Here is a 25,044-nt window from a genome sequence, read left to right on the forward strand (position 1 = left end):
CTTTAGCTGCTATTGCTGCTTCTGATTCTTTTGCATTTGTTGGAGGCTTCAACTCTTGCATTTCTGCTGCTTCACTGAGAAGAATTAAGCCAATAAACTTGTGTTTTTCTTCTCCCTCTTGAAATGGCGGTGCTAATTTAACCCCTCCATCATCAGCGTCAAGACTTTCTTATTTATCTTTTCCTTTTCCTTTTTCCTTTTTTTGGTCGTTTACGTCTTTGGCTTCCAGATATATGGCTTCTGAAACTTTTGAGCTTCGAGATTCTTTCCCAATTGCTTCAATTGTGAGAGAATCAGTACCGGAATGATCCCCAACCACTTTTTTCTTTCTGAGCAAGTGCCCAACCTCCTTATCATCACAGTCTCCTGCTGATGAGCTCTTCTCGACGCCAAAATCCTGCCAACTTCCAATTCTAAACTGTCACTCAAAACTTTATCCCCAACGCTAGTAGCAATTAAAACCTCCAATGCTTCCGCTTCCGGACAAAATTCCACGTTCAAATCGATACCCAGTCCCTTATTCTCTCTAAACTCCACAGCTTCACGATTCAAAGATAAGTCTCCAGCAGTTTCGCGTGGTGGGCGTGAAGCAATGGTTTGTAAACCAAATTCCACGTTCAAATCGATACCCAGTCCCTCGTTCTCTGTAAACTCCACATTGTCACGATCCAAAGAGGATTCTCTCGAGGCCTGGTGGGTATGAAGCATTGTTTCGTAAAATATTTTGAAGGCAAAATTGGGGCATGGAAAGCCCACAGCCAATTCCATATCTTATAGTATTTTTGAGGACTTTTTCCATTTTTTCGTCTTGCCTTCCACTGGAATTGTTGTTGAATTCTGATTGGTCATTTAGTAACATGTCATGTTATTGCCATGTCATCCTTCTTGTGGTCCAAGGCAATTGGTCATGAATAATTAATAATGGAAAACTATTTATTTTATTATCATCATTATTATTGCCTTTTATAATTAATTTTACCCTTACATTTTAATGTTGTTTTTTTTTTCTCATTATAGTTTATTCAATATTTATGATTACAGATAATATCAAATTATTTTATATATGTTGAAATTAAAATAAAATTTTTAAAATTATATTTTATTATTTTAATTTAATTCATTTTAAATTATTACTATTGAAGTGTTTGAATGATGATTTATTTTGTATGACTCTATTGTCAACTCTATAGCTATAAAAGAGTGCTTATGGTAAAAATAGACTGTGCGATAGTCTGAGGCTATAACTTACTCTTTCTTATCTGGTTGGTTTGATATGGGATTAAAAAAAATTATATTTTTTTATCTTTTAAAAAATTAAAAAATTTTACTATCAAATTTATCAAAATTGTCATCTTAAATCAAATTTATTAGTCTTTAAATATATAATTATTTGGCTCTTATAATAAATTTTTTGAGGTAAAACGTATTAATATCTAAATTATATATTATTTGTTTCTAATAATTAATTTTTTGGGGCAAAACTTATTAATTTCTATGTTATATTTTTTGTTTCAAATTTATTAAGATTAACTGCATTTATATAAAAAGTTTTAAGGTTTTTTTTTTTTAATTTATCACTAAAAAATTACCTTTTTCCACATTAAAAGAATTTTAATAACTTATATATATATATATATATATATATATATATATATATATATATATATATATATATATATATATATATATGAATGAATTATATAAGATGTGTTAAGCATGTATAAATTATATATAGTTAAATAAAAAAGTAATTTTTAAAAAATCAAACATATAAATATATACATATATACACTTATATTGTATTATGTTTATATATATTAAAATAAAGAAATTATATATTTTTTTAATCTATATAAGTAAAGCTTTTAACCAACATATTATTATTAATTATTGAGGTAACAAATCTTGTTAATTTTATAAGAAAAAAAAATAGATAAAAACACTTTTACCATTAAACTACAAATATTTTGATGATTTGAATTTATTAATTATGCATAAATTAACATATTTATTTTTTAATTATTATTTTTAATTAAATTTGTACTTCAAAATATATAAGTACTATAATAAATATAATAAAATTTGAATATATGGTATAATATATTATTAATTCTTTATTATAGTAAAGTATCTATATGATTAATTGAAATTTTAAGTTTTGAGTTATAAATTAAGAAAATAATAATTTGCGAAAAAAAAAGAAAGAGATGTCCCACATTACTTTTTCAAGGATTTGAAAGATCACTACAAGAAATTAAAAAAATAGTTACTAAATTATTTATAAAAGACAATTCGATGATGATTTTTTTATAAAAGACAATTATTCTCTCTTGACATTTCAAGTAAAAAGTGAGTCCAAATAAGGGGCCCACTAGCTATAGTTTATTTTTTCAAATTATATTTATTTATTTTAAATACTATTTATTATTTGCAATAATTTATTTTAATTTTATTTAAATTGTAGTAGTAAATAAATATTATATTATTAAAGACAAATAAATGCATTTATATTAATAATTAATGATATGGAGAATTTAATATATAATGACAAGATAATTTATTTTTAGAAAATATTATTAGAGACAAATTTATTTAATTCTAAAAGTAAATTTATATATTTTAGTATAGATAATTAATTTAATGTCTTTAAAAATAGATTTAGGGGCAAATAATATAATTTGTTAAAATGAAAAAGGAAACAAGTTTTTTTTGTTTCTATAAGTTATTATTATAGACAAATATATTTATTTCTGAAGGTTAAATCAGTGTCAAATATATATTTATCCGTATGTTTGTCTCTAAATATATTTATGGATAACAGTAAATGTTATAAATAATTGTTTGTCTCTAAAAATATATAAAGACAAATAAATAATTTTTTGAGTCAAAAATTTTAATTGCAATATAATAATTTTACTGTAGTGATATTGTTTTTTTTTTTGTAGTTTTTTATTATAATATTTTTGTAGTTTAAATTAGTAGACTTACAGGGTTCAGCACCCTGGATAGTCATTAATTAATTAATTAAAACTAGAGTTATACTTCAAAGTGAATGATTCAAAAGGGAAATTTAAGTTAATACAAAAAGAGACAACTTCCATAAAGGAAGTATGGCCAAATGAACTATGTGTATTGGCTAAATTGTTAGAGGAAATTAAGGTCAAAAATCTAAAATCCATGAAATGTTCATGGATTATTTGGAATATGACTGATAATACATATAAATATTGTAATGAATAAAAGAATTATATGGATGTATGAATGGGATATTAGTTCGCATCATGAGAGAAAGGAAAAATGCTTTGAGTATAATGGTACATGAGAACAATTGATGCGAATTGTGATAAATATGGATGATCTAATGAATATATAAATTATGATGAATGCATAAACTATGTAAAACTGTTATTTAGAAATTTATGCTTCCACTAGGAAAAGACTTAAAATTCTATAAATTATAATTGGAAAAATATATAGAATTGTAATAATATAAATTATAAATAGAATTCATAATGTAACACCCTTACATTGGACAGATGTCTGTTTCGACGACTGATGTCTGTTTAGATAGTTAGTATGTTCAGAACCATAATTAAGTCACCTAGAAAAGCCAGAAATAAAAATAAATAGCAATTATATGAAGGTAAAAAAGAAATAAAGAACACAAAGCATAATGGGTTAAATGAGCCAATGCCACAGCGATGGGTGATCGAACCGGAAAGTGACTGCGAGCTCAGTTGCTACCCTGATTTCGTGTGAGACTCTATGACACCTCAGGTCTAAGGATAATCACGAACTTAATGGTAGTGTGAAAATCACAGAAAAGAATAGAGAACCAGTTCGAAAAATTGAATCAAAATTCAAAAAGTAATCTAGTGCTATTGGAAAAACGGATCAAACCAATAAGGGGCAAAATGGTCAATTCACCCTTAGAGGTGACTTTTAGCCTAAATGTCCATTAAAATGTAGGAAATTAAAATTTTGAAAAAATAAATAAATTAAAAAGGAAGAGGTGAATGGAAGAAAGGAAAAAGAAAAAGAAAAGAAAATTTAATTAAAGTGAATTATGACATCACCGTGACATATTGATGACACAATTAAAATTTTAATTATTAATTAGTTAAATTTAGGGATAAATATGGTTAAATGAAGACAAAATTTAAAAGCAAAATCATTTCTTCTTCTTCCCTATCCATGGCCGGCCACCATTCTCTCTCTCTCCTCCATTTTTAAGTTCTTCCCAAGCCTACTTTCTCACTTTCTTTCCCTAAATTTTTTCCCAAAATTAGTAAAAACCTCCTAATTAAACTTCAAAGTAAAGAGTTGGGGGAAGAAATTCAAGATACAAGTGAAGGTTTAGAAGTTGGAAAATTTCCAATTTAAGGTAAGTTAATTTTTAAGCTCTTTCTTTATTTATTGATGGAGTTATGGTTTAAATAGGTAGAAACAACTTAAGAAATCATAAAAATTTTGCATGAAACTCAAGCAATGAATTTGGCCAGCCAATTTGTCATTTTTTACTACGTATTATTCACTTCATCATCAAATAATTAACATTTTTATGATGATAAAGAGAGTTGTTATAAGGGCTTGTATCTTTAATTAATGACATATTTCATCATAATTTACCTACAATTTTTATTATTTAATTATTTATTTTGTCACTGAAATTTACATTTTCAATTACAAATTGTTTATTTTGTCACTGAATAATTAACTATTTAATAATGAATAAATTAGTTGTCAATTTAGGGATGTAAACAAATAGAGCTGAGCCAAGCCAAACTTTGAATAGCTCAAGCTCTACTCATCAATATTATTTAAAACTTGAGTTTGGCTCATTTAAATTTTATTAGGTTTCCAGCTTGATTCCAACTTAGCTAGTCTTATGTTCGCTTATAATGTTAAAGAGCCAAGCTCGAACTCAGCTCGTTTATTAGCTCATTTGTAATGCTAATAAGCCAAACTTGAGCTCGACATGTTTAGTACCTTTGGCTTGATAATTTCATTTAAGGTTGCACCCTACAATTTTAATAAAACCCCATAGTCTTAGTATGTAATGCCCTCACCATAGGTAGTCCGTACATTTTACTGTTCCGATGACTAATGTCTGTTCGGACAGTCAGGATGTTTGGAACTACACTTAAACTATAGTGAGGAGGCATAAATTAATGAAATAAATATTAAAAAAATATAGGAAAAATTTTGAGAAATAAAATAAAATTTAGAGAATTTATTAATTGGTATAAAAAATAAAAATAATCCGATGAGCACCATGAAAGGTATTTTGGTCATTTCACCCCTAGAGGTGAATTTTGACTTAAATGTCAAATTAAAATTTGGAAATAGAATAATTAACATAAATTAATTTTATGAATTTGAATTTGAAAAATGAGAAGAGAAAGAAGAAGAAAAGAAAAGAAAAGGAAAGAAAAGAAAAGGAAAGAAAAGAAAAGAAAGGAAATAGATTTATGAAATTTAAAAAAAATAAAGTACACATAAATGTATATAAATAGACACAAGAAGACAAAACCCCACCAACCATTCTTCTTCCTCTTCTCTCTTTCTCCTTGCCGTTCCCTTGGTCTCTCCCTCCCCACCATTGTTATCAAGCTTAAAGCTTGATTTCCCAAGCTTTCACTCCCCAAAACCCATAGTCCCCTTCATTAAAAATTTAGCCCACATCATAAGGAAGCTCTAGGTACCCATAGGAAGAAGGAAAGTTGAAGTTTTGAGAAAATTTCCAAGTTGGGTCACTGAAACTGCCAACCCAGAAAATGACCAAATGAACAGTACGTATTCATTTGGTCATAACTCTCTCTATACTGGTCCAAATGACCTAAAATTTTACCCATGGAAAGTTTAGACATAGGGCTACACTTTTCATGAGGACCACTTAATCCAGTTTTGCCTTTAACCAATTTAAATTGTTAGCACAAGTTGAGTCACTAAAACTGCCAACCCAGAAATTGTCCAAAAATACTGTTCCTTTGGTGTGCTTGACCAATTTTGGCAAAAATGCCATAACTTGGTCTCCAAAGCTGCAAATTGAGTGAAAATAGTGCCAAAAGTTTTATAAGACACAGCACAACAATTTTTATGTTTTGACCAAGCTCTAGAAACCATTGCATCCTAGGGAAAATATTAGCCAAAGGTAGGAATTGAAATCTGGAAAATGTTAAGTTGAACCCAGAATGCCATTTGATACCCGTGTGTTCATTTGGCCATAACTCCCACTAGGAAATTCCATTTGAGATGTGCCAATATGATATGGAAACATGATACTTAGGGCTACAACATTGATTTAGACACCTTTGCCAAATTCTAAGTGTAAAGACCCTAAAAAGAGGGTCAAACATACTGCCCTGAAGTTGGTTTTTGCCCTTATAGGACTGAGAGTCCAGGTTAATACATTGACCATAACTCACTATACCAAGCTTGAAAAATTATGAAATTGTACCTGGGAGTCCCTAAGACATAGAGGAACATATCTTGTGAAGGAACCTAAGTCTAAAAATGACCATAAAATGATCAAATGACTGGTCAAAGTTTATTGACCAGGAATTGTAAATTCTGGACAGCTTAGAGGCAAACGGACCAGTTATGGTATTTTGACCATAAGTTGAGTTCTATAACCCCAAATTCATTGATTCAAAAACTAAAATTCAAGTTTAAACATAGAGGAGCAATTGTTATGAAGGAAGTGTGACTAAATACACATCCTAACCTAGTCAAATTCCTAGATAAATATAACACATCAACATGAACCTAAAGAAAGGTTCATGGGAAAAATGTTATATAGGATAATTAAAATACTCATAAGGAAAATTTAATATTAAAAATGATATGAATATGTAAATTAGGACTAATGTCCTATTAATATGAAATTTATGGTACCAATGAACAGTACTAGATAATAGTAATAGTGAATAGTGCTAAATTAATTAAAAATATTTAATTGCCCATAGTATACCTAGACTTATTTATTTAGTTGGATAAATTGGTATACCAATTAGGGACTACAGATAGCAGTACTGCCTACCGAGAAAATCATGAACTAACAATATATGTCTGGTATGATTGTTCTACAGGCTATATGCCTACTTTATTTCTGGCTTTACAAGCCTGATAGCGGGTCTCATGCCCGACAGCTGGCCTCGTGCCTGACAGACGTATACTGGATAGACATATGGCTGTCTAACCAGTATACACCCGTACATCCAGCTTTTATAATTTGTTATAGGTTTTCTTGGGCATTGATAATAATTAATTAATACTGAATATACAATAAGTAAACAGGAAAGATCCCAATAATTTTAATTGTTTCCAAAGTGTAAATAAAAAAAAAATGTAAAAGACCTAGAATTTATGATTTGTAAATATTAATTCAATTGTTTAATTATTATTATTATAAATTATGCACCACTAAGCGTTATGCTTAGCGCGTTGGTTTTCCATCGCGTAGGTACTGAAGATCAGCAGTCGCCACAGTAGTATTTGGACAGAGTTCCAACCAGATCTGCCACCGATCAGAGTCACCTCACCAGTCTTTTGTATTTTGGTAGGGCCCATGTGTAGACTAGTATTTTGGTTCATTATGTCTAGTCATGATGTAATTACTAGTTTATGATGTATTTCATTTTGGACTTATAATTAAACTTTAAGATTGAAATGAAAACTTGTAATTTATTATCTATGAATTTCTATATGAATGCAATAGATAATACTTCATTTTGAGATCTCATAAATAATTGTAAATGATATGATACATGAGAATATGATATGGAAATGTGTGAAATGAATATGGACATGTTAACAGGTGATTAGTGGAACCCGCCAGATGCTAATAAAATAAGGGAGGCTCTGTCCGGGTCTCCACAGAAATAAGATATATAAAAAAAAATTTCTACACATAGAATACATGTTTTAAATGACATCAAAAGTTTACAATAGATATGATAAAACAAGATAGGGTACTCCGGCACCGAATGTGGCACTTCTTGCTCGGCTATACTGTAGACGAGTAAGGGGCGTCACATAGTAAGTGTGAATTCTTGAAAAATTTAAAACTCGAGAATAAAGTGATGAATCCAGAGTAGCATGGCATTGCTTTACGGCATCAGAGTTTACGTCATGGGTGAATCATTTTGGAATTTAGATTTAAATAGTGTAAACCCATTAATGTTGGACATGGTGAGCATTTTTTATAAAAATTAGAAGACAACAATGACGATGGTAGATTAACTCCTTTTTCTTATTGAAAACGCAATTCATTGCATTAAACAAGGCCTATTGGTCAATATCTGATTATAAAGAGGGCAAAGGCCTAAAATCAGGCCCATATAGCAACCCGACAATGGTAGATTAACCTGGAAGTATATGTGACTTAAGCTAAAATATTTATTCAGGTACTATATAGGAGGTGGAATAAAGCCAATCACAACAATAAAATTAAAAGAAAAAAGAACCCAAAATCTAGTAATAAGGAGAAGGTGGATGCAATCAATTACATGCCAAAAACGAACAAAAACAACGTGGATCCATAAAGGGATTTGGTCGCTTCCCCATTAGGATATCTAATCCTCTTTTGAAACACTGATATCTAGTATTTTTTATTCGTTTTGTACTTGTTTAGTCCATTTCCTCCATCTTTCTCTCCTCATTTCCTTCTTCCAAGACTGACATTGGCATATATCCGTCCTCCCCACTCGTCTCTGCCTCATTAGTTCCAACACTCAATTTTAGCTCCTTACTGCAATATCATCAAGACTAAAACTAGAAGTTAGAAGGGCAGTCTCAAAGAGTAACAACGCCACGTCCTTTGCTAATTTGTCATTCTTATCAGCCTTAGCCCTTCTAAGCTCCTCCATTGTAGGATTGTTTGGGTTGATTTCCATGATTTTCTTGCTAGACATGTAAGCACTCATATGTTATCTCCTAAGCCTAAGTTTTCATAATACTTTCCTTATTAGTTGTTTATCCATATTCACCAGTAACCAAGCACCAAGGGGAGTCCATAATTCTATCAGGCACAACAACTTTCTCCACCTTGTCTCTAATGACTTCCTTGATTGTCTTGCATAAAATTTCAAAAGTCTTCTTCTTTTCTTTATGGTTGTATATGACCTCTACTCTATGACTAGTAAATAGAGGTCATGGTTATGGACACGTGTCGTATTCTAAAAGGGTGCAGAAAAGGGCCACATGGCAATAACAGTATTCTTCGAGCCAAAAGAAAAGGCAGAAAATGGTTAGCTAGTTATTAAAGCTTAATAAGGTGAGGAATCAAAGAGGACTCGACTTGCAACTTAACACCTCCTAGGCAACCATGGCTATGGGCTTCTTACTCATAAAAACATGGGCCATTTTGGTAATATTCTCCTTGCTAATGGAGAAATTCTTAGGATAGGGAATGGATTTGTTTAATTTCTCCATCAAAACTGCCATAATAGAATAGATAAGGTCAATCTCACAAAAAAAGGTCATCAATGAAGGAAAAATTACCAATGGAATTAATGTGTACCAATGGTTAAGATGTCACTGCTTGGCTATAATTCCAAACACTTGTTAACATCATACCATTTTGTGGCAGAGTACACACAAAGGTAGAATAACTCCTCTAGGTTGAACAAATAGGGTTGGTCATTACAATATTGAGGCACCTCCCTCTAATCTAAATTCAAACCCCAATCATTAAAATTGTGATTCCTGTCAGCTTGACAATAACAAATTGCTCTAACCAACCATGCAAGGAGTCTTTATAGCCCATATGTAGTAGCACATCATATGGCTAGTGAAACCATTGTGATTAGCGTTATGCCTAGAGCACCTACAAAGGTACAAAAAAGAGGAGTTGTAAACCGTCATAGCAAGATGAAAATAAGGAAAAAAAATATCTATAAAGAACTCATAATAGGGTAAGACTAGCCTAAACTCAAGTTCTATAGACAATAGAGAAGCTTCGCTATCCTTAAGACCGTCCCTATAGAATCCAGCAAAGAGCTATTCTCTCATCTTCCTCAGGTATCCTAACCTGGTAAATCTCGTTATCTATTTAATTTGGAGAAAAAAAAAAAAAAAAGCAACTTAGAAGAAAAGAAGTTATGATGGACCTAATACTCTTTACGGCTGGAAATAGTAAATGGGCATTGAGAAAAGAGGGAGATAAGTGTACCTTATTAACAATCACCAAAGGAGATGAGAAGGAGAGCAAAGCAAAAGAAAAGATGAAAGTTGCAACTATACCTAGAAAATTTGGATAGTGAGCTAAACAATGTAAAGAAGAAGAAGAAGAAGAAGAAGAAGAAGAAGAAGAAGAAGAAGAAGAAAAAGAGGCTATAAATAAGCTAAGAATGACTCTATAACTTAAAGAAACATGGTTGAAATGGGAAAAGGGTGCGCCAGTACTCTAGAAGAACTTTTGAAAAATTTAATGATTGACATGTGGGCTATTAAAAATCTAAAACTATTCAGAGGATTACCTACAAGTTTAAACTTTTAGGTTGAGTGGCTTTTTGACATGGATAACACGAACCGAAAAGACTTCATTCAATAGAAATGATGAAGGTGCTTACCCACTATGAAGCACGAAAACGGGACCGAGTGCCGTTTCCCAGTGTTGGAAACGTTTCCGACGAGGAAACGAACTGACACAGCTCGGAAACGTTTCCGGGCCGTTTCCGAAAATATTGAAAATCGGAAACGTGTTTCCGGCACGAAAATGCGTTTCTTTAAAGAAAATTAAAAAAAAAAATGGGTAGGTTAAAATCGATTACTTCACAGTTCACAACATTCACCAACAACAGAAAAGAAAGAAGAAGAAAAAGAAAAAGAAAAGGAAAAGGAGTACCTTCAAGGCTTCAACGGCAGTCGGCACTCGGCAGCTTCGGGTAAGAATCGCAACACCACATTTCTCTTCTTTTCTCTCTGATCTGCCATATTAACTCTTTTCTCTCTTATCAACAGAAGAAGAAGAAGAAGAAGAAGAAGAAGAAGAAGAAGAAGAAGAAGAAGCATCAGCAGCAGCAGCCGATTCTCCCAGGTAAGTGGCGTTACCCTTTTTTTTTTTCCTTCCCGATTGTGAAATGAATGAGGGCTGGGTAATTAGGTTTATATTGGGGTGGTTTTATTAATTTATTATTATTTAATTTATTATTTTCTTTATTATTAATTTATTATTTTCCTTTTCTAATTTTTTTGTAAAATAATTTTATCAAGCAATTTTTATTAATTAATTATAATTTTATTCTATTAATTAATCATAAATTTATCATATTTAATATCAATTTTTTTTCTCTAAATGTATATTCCATAATTAGATTTTTCTCAAACTAAATTTGAGGAGTTATCATAAATATTTTTTTTTTTTTAAAAGATAAAAAAAATTTTCCCAAATTCACTAAAAATTTTCAAGATTTGCCATATTTTTACAATCAACATTTTGAAGGAAATTAAGGACAAATGTAAATATATTTTTAAAGTTATTTTTAAAATTATAAAATTTCAAGTTTAAATTCTAATTAATGATAAATAAAAAAAATTCCAACATTCAAAATTTGTATTTTATATTATTATATTTTATATTTTTGTAATAGTTTATATAATGTGTTTAATATAATTTGTTTTAATGTATCATATTATATATTAAAATTTTTCATAATATAGTCAATTTATTCAATTCTATTATTTAATTCTTTAATCATTTAATATATAATTTACATTGTGCTTTAATCCTTAGTATATAATTTGTTTAACTAATTTGTAAATTGTATAAAATTGCATTTTCTTTTTGTCATTTTGATAGGACAATATTTGAATGGATTCTTCAAACTCAAATTCTCCCCAAGCAAATAGCACTAGTGGCACTTCTTCAAAAACTAGGGAGGAAGAATTTAATCCTCTGTAGAGATATGTAACTAAACTAGAGAAAACTGGAGAAGGAGGGGGTAATTGTAAATGGATATACAATTTTTGTGGACAAGAAAAGCAAGGGACTTATACTAGAGTGAGGGCTCATTTATTGAAAATCACTGGAAAAGGGATTGGTGTGTGTAAAAAAGTGATGAATGATAGTATTTCTGAAATGAGGAAACAAGAGGATGAGGCAACAAACAAAATTACCAATTCACAATCTAGGCAAGTTTCTTTGCCTATTAGTATAACTTCTGTTCCTTCATTGAATATAACTGAACCAAGTATTTCAGCAGCTTTGAAGAAAAGAAGAGTTAATGATTCTCCTCTTAGTAGAGCTTTTGACTTACAAACTAGAGCTCAATTAGATTCAGAGATTGCTAGAATGTTCTACACTAGGGGTCTACCTTTTAATTTTGCTAGAAATCCTTATTATGTGAGTTCTTATTCTTTTGCTGCTAATCATGTTTTGGGTGGTTATGTGCCGCCTGGTTATAACAAATTGAGAACCACATTACTTTAGCAAGAAAAAGCAAATGTAGAGAGGTTGCTTGAACCAATTAAAAGCACTTGGTTAGAAAAGGGTGTTAGTATTGTGAGTGATGGATGGAGTGATCCCCAGAGGAGGCCTTTGATTAATTTTATGGTTGTTTCTGAGTCTGGCCCCATGTTTATCAAATCTGTAGATTGTTCTGGTGAAGTGAAAGATAAGCAATTTATTGCTAATTTGCTAAAAGAAGTAATTGATGAGGTGGGTCATCAAAAAGTGGTACAAGTCATTACTGATAATGCTTCAAATTGTAAAGGTGCTGGAGAAATCATTGAGGGAATGTTTCCACATATTTATTGGACTCCTTGTGTTGTGCACACTCTTAATCTTGCTTTGAAGAATATATGTGCAGCAAAAAATTTGGAAACTAATCAAGAAACTTATGATGTGTGTCACTGGATCACTGAAATCCATGGGGATGCTTTACAAATCAAGAATTTTATAATGAATCATTCCATGAGGCTAGCAATTTATAATCGGTTTAGCCCTTTGAAATTGCTTTCAGTTGCTGACACTCGTTTTGTTTCTATTGTTGTGATGCTTAAAAGATTTAAACTTATTAGGCGTGCTTTAGAAGCAATGGTTATGAGTGATCAATGGGCACAATACCGAGAAGATGACCAAGGCAAAGCTAGATTTGTTCGTGATAAAGTGGTAGATGAGGATTGGTGGGAAAAGGTTGATTACATCATTGCTTTTACTGGGCCCATTTATAACATGATTAGAGTTTGTGACACAGACAAACCATGCCTTCATTTGGTTTATGAGTTGTGGGATTCTATGATTGAAAAGGCGAAGCAAGTTATTTTTTATCATGAAGGAAAGCAAGCAGATGGGTTTTCTCCTTTTTATTATGTGGTTCATCGAATTCTTGTTGATCATTGGACAAAGAGCAACACTCCCCTTCATTGTTTAGCCCATTCATTAAATCCAAGGTAAATTTTTAACTTACATACTCATCTTTTTGTTCTATTTTTTTTATTATTTTCTGAATTTATTTTCTTATTTTTGAAGATTTTATAGTGAAAAATGGCTTCAAGAGGGAGAAGGTAGAGTGCCTCCTCATATGGATGGAGAAGTATCAACTGAGAGAATTAAATGCTTTATGAGGATTTTTTTCTAATGAAGATGAGCGAATTAGAGCAAATTATGAATTTGCAAATTTTTCTTTGAAAAGTGGACCTTTTGCTGATCCTAATTCTATTGGAAGTATGTATGTTACAGATCCTAGGAAATAGTGGGCATGTTTTAGTTCTAATGCACCTTTACTTCAAAGGTTGGCTTTTAAAGTGCTTGGACAACCTACTTCCTCCTCTTGTTGTGAAAGAAATTGAAGTATTTATTCCTTCATTCATTCATGCAGAAGGAATAAATTAACTCCAAAACGTGCAGAGGACTTGGTTTTTATCCATAATAATCTTCGTCTTCTGTCGAGAAACTCCTCCCAATATTATGATGAGAAGACAAAATTGTGGGATGTTGGTGGTAATCAATTTGGGAGTATGGAAGATGTGGGAGTTCTTGAATTTGCCAACCTTTCATTGGATGAACCAAGTTAGAGTCTGTTTTGTTTGATGAAAATGCAACTACAAGCATGGAGAAGGAGAATGAGAAAGACAGTGAAGTTGAGGAAATGTTATAAATTTCATTATCTTTTCTTTTTTAACATTTGAATGTGTTGTAGTTAATATTTATTTCTTATAAGTATGAAACTTCTAAATATGTATTCTCATAGTTGAATTTAAATGTTGATTTGAACTTTATTTATTATTAAACATCTTTCATGATATATATATATATATATATATATATATATATATATATATATATTTATTTATTTATTTATTTATAAATATATCCCTATATTTTTTATATTTACACGTTTCCCCCACGTTTCTGTTTCCTATGTTTTTTAAAATGTCGTTTCCCCGTGTCCGTTTCCGCGCTTCCTCGTGTCCGCGTTTCTGTTTCCGTGCTACATAGCTTACCCAATACATAAGCCATAAATAGATTGCACTTGGGGTAGGTGTCAAAAGGAAACTTTATACCTCTACATATTGCGTCACGTATACATGATAATGGCCTTTACTGACTGATTGTAGAGTATAGGTCACATATGGCCATAAGGATCTATTTGGGCCCATAAATACCTTTTCTTAATGATCATGACCATCCAAACTAACCCTAATTAATACCCCTAAATAACTTACATATTCTTAATAAATACTAGAGTCTTAAAGGTGAGTATCTTGCACTCCTAGTCACTTAAAAGCTAGCTGGTGGGCATTTAATGTTAGAAAAATAACAATAACAATAGTCATAGGATTCGATCATATAGTTACTCTTTTTAAGAGAATTATGCCCCACAATATGTTGCTGCCGGATAGTTTGAGCAGATCCCTCCAAGATAACGAAGCTAAAAACAAAATTCTAAATAACAGTTCTAAAATTCTTCCAAGAAAATTTAAAAAATAATAACGTTGATTGTAAATATAAGCGAAGAGAAGAGATAGAAGAAAAATATATAATAAATTTCTATTCAAAATTACTGCTATTTATAAATCATTTACACCTCTTCGAATATATACAATAGTTCATTTTATATCTATTAGAATAATTACATCTGTTCACTTGTAACTTTTATAACATATACAACAATGCACTTTGTTTCTCTTAGAAAAATTATATCTATTCACTTATACCTGTTAGAATAGAATAATTATATCTATTCATATATACCTCTTTAGAAAGATATAATTATTGATAATAAATAGTTTCTTTTGATGCTTTTTAATGAATAGACATAATTATTTCAATATAGGATAACTTTGATATCACTAAATATTTATAACAATCCCCTACTTAGTTAGTGATAAACACAATCAACATGAATTAAGATTTATGTGTATAGAAGATATCTTTCGACTTAAACCTACTATTAGTATAAATATTTTAAAATCTCATCGAAACTATTGATTACATTTAAATATTATATCATAATTCCTATATTGACAAGATCGAAAATATTATATACATAAATCGTATTAACTTCTTTAGCATATTCATTGTGAGCTTTAGCACCATATTATGGCCTTGTACTACCTCCTACCGTCTAGATTCATGAACACTTACAAAGTTTTATTATCCAAACTTTGATAAAAGCGACACCATTTTTTGTGTTTGTATAGGTAAAGTTTAAACTAAGTCACAATTATAGACTTCTTGATTCTAAACCAAGCCCATATCTTCATTAAGAGTAATAAATACTAAACCTCTTTTTCTTAAGTAATACTTAAATTTCCATTACTCAGAAACTGTCACAAACTATAACTTGTTATTACCTTTTAAACCTTTAAAATTGCTAAGCAATAAGAAACGCATGGTTTTCATTACTAGTGACAAGTTAGAAAAATTTTAGGCCTATCGCATATGTAGTGCTACTAATCACATCCCTTAGAAGCCCTTTGGTTAATGGGTTAGCAAGAGTATTCTTTAATCTTATATATATAATTGTGATAATACCATCAGAAATTAGTTGTCTAACATTCTCATGTCTCAAAGTATTATATCTAGACTTGTTATTATAAATCTTGCTAAATGCTCTAGACATAGTAGCTTTACTATGACAATGCAAAGAGATTGTTGGCATTGGTTTGGACCATAACTTTATATCTAGCAATAAATTTCTCAGCTATTCTGTCTCTTTGCCTGCTGCTACTAAAGTAATAAACTCATATTTCATTGTAGAATGGGAGATGTATGTCTATTTCTTAGAATCCCATGAGATAGCTCCTCCACCTAAAGTGAATATCCAACCAGATGTGGACTTATTATCATCAATACTAGTTATCAAACTGGCATCACTATAACCCTCAAGTAATGAAGGAAACTTATAGTAAAACAAGACAAAAGACTTTGTCCTTTTAAGATAACTGACAACTCTTCCAATATCTCTCCAATGATCAGTGCTAGGATTATGAGTATATCTTGAAAGTTTATAAACAGCAAAAGCAATATCTAGCTTAGTATAATGCATAACATACATCAAACTACCAATTGCAATAGCATAGTCTAATTGACTTGCAGATCTTCCCGAATTTTTAACTAATTTGTTAGAAACATCAAAAGGAGTATTAGCTTCTTTAGTACACAAATGATTGTACTTGGAAAGAATCTTATCAATATAATGAGATTGACTCAAAGCAAAACCCCCACCATGTCTTTTGATTTTGATGCCGAAGATAGTATCCACTTCTCCCATATCTTTCTATAATCATTCCAAGTGGCGAGTAATTTTGCAATCATAATAGCCACTTGAAGTTGTTCAGACACTTCTATTTTCAAAAACTTTAAGTATAGATACTAAAATGAGCAATTCATCTACTTGATTCATAATAGGTTTATTTTCTGACACTTGAAACTCAAAATAAAAAATTCGTTCTTAGAAATCTATCAGTACCTTATTTTTTAAAAGTATACTTATTTTCTAAGGCCTGCCAGATTTCTTGTGGACTTTTGATAGGTCGAAATAAATCATACAACCTATCAGAAAGAGAATTTAAAATAAATCCTCTCCATCGAACTTCATCTTCTTTATGTTTCTTTCAAGATGCTATGACTATTGCATCCTCACTATTAGATGGTTCAGGAAATTTGGGTAGATTGTCACTTAGCAGATATGCAACACCCAATTCAGTAAGCAAAAATAATAAAGTCAAATTGATTCTATCAAAATGCTCCAGTTTGAAGGCATCAAAATTGACAATTTTTTTAAAAGTAGAATCAGAAATACTAGTACTAGAATCCTCCATTGTCATATAATTCCCTTAAGATTGTTAGAAAAATAACAATAATAACAGCAATAGGCTTCGATCGTGTAGTCACTCTACTTAAAGGAATTATGCCCCCACTATGTTGTTATCGGGTAGTTTGAGCAAATCCCTCCAGGATAACAAAGCGAAAAATAGAATTCTAGATAGCAATTTTAGAATTATTCCAAGAACGAATTAAAAAATAATAACGTTGCTTGTAAGTAGAAGTGAAGAAAAAAGATAGAAGAGAAAAAAGATAAAAAATTGTTGTTCAAAACTGCTGCTATTTATAAAGCATTTACACTTCTTCGAATATATACAACAGTTCATTTTGTATCTATTAGAATAATCATATCTGTTCACTTGTAACTTTTATAATAGATACAATAATTTACTTCGTATCTCTTCAAAAAATTCTATCTATTCACTTGTACCCTTTAGAATAGAATAATTATATTTGCTTATATATACCTCTTTAGAACAGATACAATTATTGCTAATAAACAGTTTCTTTTGATACCTTTTAACGAACAGATATAACTATTTCAATATGAGATAATTTTTATATCACTAACTATTTATAACATTTAATAGTCGACTGAATACATTAAGTGCTAAGAGGCTCAATGTACTCTTGCTTAGACATGGCATTGACATGGCTATAATAAAAAGGTATGGATCCCTAAGCCATAAGTGGCTAACAATCTTCAGGGCGTAACAAAGAGAATAATCTGCCCTATAGGTGATTAATTTGATTTTAGTCCAATGTGCACATCAATCTATTGATGTCTCCAAGTTGCCTACTTGCCTGGATAGGACATTTGGCACATTTCTATTGGCCGGATAAAGCCACATAATACAGCAGGTACAAAGTGTGGAACATTCTAAGACTTATTAATTATAGCATTTACTCTGCTTCATTTACTCTCTCCCTTATTCTCATTTTCTACCCCTTTAGCACTTTACTAACTTTGCCATCGAAGTGCCCCCACTTGGGCTTTTGACTCATCTTTGTCTCACAGTAGCATCATCCTCACGTTGGTGGCTATCATTGAAGGAATTTAGATCTAAGTCACCAATATGGGTCAATCCGAATCCATACCTTTTATATTTGTGTAATATAAATTGAAGAAAAAACCCGGTTTATAACTGCATGGAGCAGTGTAAGAGATGCAATCATTGGTCGAAAGGTGGCCAAAATTCAAAAGCATACACGTGTGTGTGTGTTGGGTGGGGGCGGGGGCCCGGGGAGCAAGTCTTAAAACGGTTTTTGTAAGATAAAAAAGGGCCGATTGATTTCTTCGTTCGATTATGTAACTAAAGGAAACAATTATATATTTTTCCTTCTTCATTTGACAAAGTGACGAAGAAATAGAAAAGGAAAATATTAAACAGTAAGCAAGAAGCCAAGGTTAAGTGCATTGAGTGTGCGTTGTTGCTTGGTTCTTGATACTTTGGTAGCTCCCTTTTTGGAGCAAGTAATTCATGCATTCAAAGTACAAATCTAGAATGCGCATAAATCTATGTAGTTCATGATTAACTTATGATTACATGATAAACTAGTGAAATAAGTATGAATCTTAGGGTAAACACATTAACCTGGGTTTGAACCATGTGAATTGAATTTTCTTTAGTCATCCACTCGACAGTGTTCGTTACCAGCCAAAAGTGATAGTCTCATATCACCCAAGAATTGTATAAAGCCATTCTATTGTCGCTGCCCATCTGGCACCCATCCAAACACCACCCATCCAAAGACCCATCGAATCTCAATAATATCACAATTCATAATTGTTATCTAAGAACCATAGTCTCTGTGAGATTGTAGCTATATGCTTAAGGTGTTGAAGGTCTTAGGTGGCTCCCTCTAAGTCTCTCGTAAGTTCTTTGTTTGATGAGCTTCAATGGTGTGTTGTTTTCGTTCTGAGTTTCAGTTGCATCTTATGCTCTGTTTTGGCTCCGTGTTCTTGGTTTTGCTTTAGTGTAATTTGGTTCAGTTTGCTGTCAAGCTTGCTACTTTTTTGGAGGTTGTTTTTTGTTATGTTTTGTATCTTTGCCCAATTTCTTTCTGGATTCTTATTCAATAAAATTTGTTTACTTATTAAATATATATATATATATATATATATATATATATATATATATATATATATATATATATATATATATATATATGTAGTCTCTGTGTCTAACAAAAATCAGTCTTTAGGGCTACTTGACCACATGGACGAAGTCCTAACTTTGGCAAAAACACATTTGTCAAATGGTGAAAGCTGGAATTCTAATGTGTTAAATAGTTTCGTCTTTTAAAAAGGATTGATTCTAATTCAATTTACAATCATTAATTAAGGTTGATGTGTCTATCCTTGCAAATATATATACATGTGACAAGTCCATTGTGTTGTACTTATAAATCCTTGTGATCTTCTCGAAACCTATAATTGTTCGATTGTGAGCTGGAAGTGATCAATGTTTAAGAAATGACATCACGTAATAGGCAGGGCCAATGCAAGATTAACTATAGATAGCCCAAAATTTAAATAGATATATAATTATTATAATTAATAAAAATTTATAAATTACACTTTTATCAAATAATAATTAACATTCATTATTTTTTTTATACATCATATATTTTATTAATTTTAAATAATCAAGAAAAACTTAATAAATAAGGTGATGTTGTCGAGGGTTTTTGTATCCTTAATTGATGTTCGATGTCTGGTATTTGAGCCCCCTAAAACCAAAAGAAAGGCAAAGTCTGGTGGCTGTGGCTATCTGGTAGCTGCTCCGACACTCAAGTCAGTAATTAAATCTTTTTCCCCAAATATAATAACATATAATTGGTTTTTCAAGATATTTCAGGAACATACCTGAAATACCCAGTTTTGAACCTATTTATGCAAAGATGAGGGTAGTCATCCAAAATCTCAACTAGATTTTTGCCTTTTCTTTATTTGTATATAACGACATGTATATTATTTATTGTATTTGATCTCAACTACGATTTGCGATGTGATTTCTGATTATTCCGATCTCAAAGGATGCCAATCTCCTTATTGGTCTATTTCATTTCGAGTTTTGAGAGATAGCTTCCTTGTTAAAAATCACCTTTTAGCCAACCCTGTCACACCTTACCCCTCTATAAGGCATAACATAATCCCGTAGTATACCTGATAAGTTACCAAACTTCACCTACCGATAACTCATTAAGTACACTACAAGGGATTTTAAAACTATTTTCTTACTTTTTGAAAGTGGTGAGCATTTTTAGTAGGAATTAAAAACATTTAATTGAAGATTAAAAACTAGTTAAAATTTTTGTCCATTTTTATTTTTCCATAAATTTTGAAAAAATTTCGGCAAAGTGCCGGCAGTATTTGCAAAAACTGAAAATTTTTACCTATAGAAAAACACTTCCAATAATAGCACTTCAACCAAATTCAACCACCGAATTCAACTCAACACAATTTCTCCCAACTCTATAATTCAAATCAATATTTCACAACTCAAAATGTCAATTCAATTATTCCCAAAATTAGTAATAATTAATTTCATACACATTGCATTAAAGAAAAATTCATTTATATTCATCCGTTCAAAAATTACATCAGAAAATCTAAAATAATATTATTACAAAATTTGTATAAACTGCTCAAGATCAATTTACACATGCACATACAGTTACATACATCAAAAAAAATATATACAATCAGGGTATAAAATTATACCCGACAAAATCTCAATGGTGTAGCCCAATACTCCTTAGCAGCTCACTCAGCTGTTCTACTAGGCTCCCTACCTGCGACAGCAATAAACAACCATCGCTGAGTACTATGACTCAGTGGTGCACAACATACTAAAATACAATTTATGCATAAATTAAATCACATTTATTCAAATATTGTACTGACAATGAAAAACAGATACAAAATACAATTTACAATTTTAGTCAAACAGTCTCGTTTCGGAAGTCTCAAAATAGATTTTATAAAAACACACAGTTATATCATGCCATCAGAACAATGTTCTTCTCAATAGCCAGAGGCTTATGAGGAATCTCAAGGTTATCTAGCTCAATCTATGGGTACTCATTCAATTTCTTCCTCTACTGGCACACACCTCAACACTTCAGCCAGAGAGAGAATCAAAATTCAAAACTAATTCCTCCCACTAGGCATGCTAGTGAGGCATTTAGATATAAGTTCATGACACTGTGGTTTCAAAACTATCTTAACATTTTATTAAACATCTAATGACAATTCAACACATACAATTGAATTTTTAACAATTTAGGTCAAAAGCATAATATTCATTTCAGTCACAAATTTGCAATAAAGATAAATTATAATTTATTAATCAAAACAAATTGTCAAAGAGAATTTACAAAAAAATTTTATGTTGTGCACAAACCTTGTGCGAGTCGCTTCTAGGCCTTGACTCGATGTCGGGGTTCTTTCCCGGTATTCTTTTCAATTGAAACACAAAATTTTACAGTGCTTCAGTATCATAACGTATAAAAATTTCAAAAATACTTCCACAAATACTTATGTCTAGCCCTAATATGCTTAATTTTAACGTTCTTTGAATTTTGTATCTCGGGGTTATTACTCACGATACTATTCAAGTCAAATTGTTGACTTTCTTGTACATAATAGGTATAGGAATTTCAATTTCACCCACATACCACATTGTAATTACCAAATTTGTTGGTTTTGATTGTTTCTTCAAATTCTAGGTTTCTTAGGTATAATTTCAAAATTTCAGTTTTAAGGTCTTATTTTATATTGTTCTATTGGTTATGTTACTGTTGGAATTTGGCAAAGTGTTCTTCATAAAACTTGTTCCTTATTGTCTTAACTTTAATTCTCTTTTTGAATCACTCCATTTAGAGTTTTGTACCCTAAGTTATTGCCATTTGAATAGGGTTGTCCGGATTGGTCTACCCATAATTTCTAGGCACCTAATTTTGTTTTGGCAGTTTTGAATCACTAACTTTGGGTGGCAAAACGAATGGGTTATGGGCAGAATTTGGGTTGGTGTTCTTCATGAAATTTGTAGTGCTCTATCATACCTTTCCAATGCCACAAAAATAAGGTCATTTGGACTTGTATAGCTCCAATTATGGCCAAATGAACAAATACTGTTCATTTGGTCATTTTGGTATAGTAGCAGTGCACTACACCGAAGTTTAACCTAATTGTTCACTAAGTTATGGTCATTTTCTGAGCATGATTCCTGAATGAAAAATGTGCCATTATGTGTCTAGTTTCATTCCCAATTGGCCTCACACCAATTGGGTTGGTAAATTTTCAGTTTTGATCCCCGAAAGGGACCTAGGTTAAGCTGCCAGCATACTGACCCTAACTAATCCAAATTGAAACTTGGTTTTAGTAATTCACACACACCATAAATGGTCTCAATTGACCATTTCTCAACTCAATTAAGGTCAATTACATCGATTGACTAATTTCCCAAATTTTTCCCCAATTTGTCACATGCTCAAGAACCCTAATTACTCATTTATGTAATTCAATGTAATTAAAGTGTACTTACATTGTCTATACACCTAATTCACCTCAAATAATCATTCAATTGTACCAATCTCATGCAATTCAAACCCTATCTAAGGCTGGCCGAAATTCCCTTTAGTCTCCCAACAATTATTTTGTTTTGATTTTTAAGTTAAAATCTAAATGAATTGCACCAAGAATACAAGAATTAAACTAAAATTTTCAATTCAATTGCTAACCTTAAACTTTGAAGTTCAATCTTCAATTCTTCTCCTCTTTTCTCCTCTCTTTCTTGATAAATCACTTCCTCAAGGGAAGAAAACAAGGTTTTATGAGTTAATTTTGGGGAAATTAGGGTTTAGTTGGGTGATTTGGAAGCTTGGTGCAAGCTTTAATGGTGAAACAAAAATGGAAGAGGGAGAAAAGTGTGGTTGCCGAATGGGTTGAGGAAGAAAGAATGAAGAATTGTTTTAATTTCTATGTAATTTTATCTTTTATTAAGTCAATTTGACTTAGTCAAATAAAGTGGGTAAATTAAATTTAATTTAAGATATCATAATTGTGAGGTAAGGTGATGTAAATAAAGTTTTTCCTCATTTTTTTTCATTTATTTTTCCTTGTTTCTTTAATTTAATTCTCGATTTCGAAATTTTTGTTTCCCCGATTTTATTGAACAGTTAGGTCAGGAGTCAGCTTTAGGGGTGAATTGACCAAATTGTCCCTCGCTGATTTAATTCGGTTTGCAAGTTATTCGATATTTCTTTCGGATCTCTGACCTAATTATTTGACCTGCTTAACAGCTCTTTTATGTGATTTTCTCTTTTCCACTGTGTCCGTAGTAGTCCTAAGGACCACGGCGTCACATTTTTTAGTTCAAAATTCGATTTAAGACTGACCTCGCAGTCACTTCCCAGGAAGGTCACCCATCGCTGTGACTCTCAGCTCATTTAACCTTTTATGTTCTGTTTTTCTTATTTATACTTAACTATCTGGCAATTACTAATTGTTTGCATTCAGGGTTCATCTAGGTGTCTTAGATGTGGTTCTAATCCCCTTAATTGTCCGGACCGGCACCGGTCACCGGAATAGTAAAATGTACCAGGCTATGTAAATAGGGGTGTTACAATTCCCCCCCCCCCCCCTTAAAATAAATTTCGTCTCGAAATTTTTACCTAGTATTAGTCTCTGAACAGCTGTGGGTGCTGTCTCCTCATGTCCTCTTCACGCTCCAAAGTAGCCTCCTGGCCCGAATGATGGTTCTACAGCACCTTTACCAACAGTATTTGCTTGTTCCGTAGCTGCTTCACTTCATAAGCCAGAATCTCTATGGGTTCTTCCTCATATGTGAGGTCTGGATTTACTTCAATTTCTTCTACTGGTAGTACAAGAGATGGGTCGAATCGATACCTCCTCAACATAGATACATGAAAGACATTATGTATCTTCTTCAACTCTGGAGGTAATGCTAAACGATATGCCAAGGGACCCACTCTCTCCAGAACCTCATATGGCCCGATGAAACGAGGACTCAATTTTCCTTTTCTGCCAAACCTCATAATTTTCTTCCAAGGGAAAACCTTGAGGAATACCTTCTCACCCACTGCATACTCAATATCTCACCTCTTCAGATCAATATAGGATTTCTGACGATCTGATGCAGCCTTGAGTCGGTCTCGGATTAATCTGATTTTCTCTTTAGTCTGCTGAACAATTTTGGGCCTAATCATCTTTCTTTCACCCACGTCATCCTAACACAAGGGGGTTCTACATTTTGTGCCATACAAAGCTTCATATGGAGACATCCCAATGCTTGATTGGTAGCTGTTGTTATAAGCAAACTCAATCAGAAGCAAGTGTGTATTCCAACTACCCTCAAAATCAATCACACAAGTCCTTAGCATGTCCTCCAAGATCTGAATTACCCTTTCAGATTGGCCATCTGTCTGTGGGTGGAATGTCGTAGTGAAGTTTAATCTAGTTCCTAGGGCTCTCTAAAGACTACCCCAAAATCTAGAAGTGAACCTAAGATCTCTGTCTGATACTATGGATACTGGCACTCCATGCAGTCTCACAATCTCATCTATGTACAATGTGGCCAATCTCTCTAAACTATAGTCTATCCGGACTGGCAGAAAATGAGCAAACTTGGTCAGTCTGTCAACAACGACCCATACTACATCATGGCTCTTCTGTGTCCTCGAAAGTTGATGTGGCCCAACCGCAAGTGCACGGGTCGTACAAGTAATATAGAAAAGATATC

At 31.7% G+C, this 25,044-nt stretch overlaps 1 protein-coding gene and 1 pseudogene across 1 annotated transcript; one reads left to right on the forward strand and one right to left on the reverse strand.

Moving 5' to 3' along the window:
• Positions 1 to 8,343: 8,343 nt before the first annotated feature.
• Positions 8,344 to 9,153, reverse strand: LOC110639714 (heat shock protein 82-like; annotated as a pseudogene).
• Positions 9,154 to 10,775: 1,622 nt separating this feature from the next.
• Positions 10,776 to 14,230, forward strand: LOC131183251 (uncharacterized). Its single transcript, XM_058153691.1, has 4 exons — positions 10,776 to 10,889; positions 10,966 to 11,041; positions 13,024 to 13,395; positions 13,475 to 14,230. The coding sequence occupies exons 3-4, from the start codon at positions 13,040 to 13,042 to the stop codon at positions 13,581 to 13,583; spliced, it is 465 nt and encodes a 154-aa protein (XP_058009674.1). The 5' UTR covers positions 10,776 to 10,889; positions 10,966 to 11,041; positions 13,024 to 13,039; the 3' UTR covers positions 13,584 to 14,230.
• Positions 14,231 to 25,044: the final 10,814 nt, after the last annotated feature.

This window comes from Hevea brasiliensis, chromosome 9, assembly GCF_030052815.1.
Source record: "Hevea brasiliensis isolate MT/VB/25A 57/8 chromosome 9, ASM3005281v1, whole genome shotgun sequence".
In the NCBI taxonomy this organism is placed as follows: Eukaryota; Viridiplantae; Streptophyta; class Magnoliopsida; order Malpighiales; family Euphorbiaceae; genus Hevea; species Hevea brasiliensis.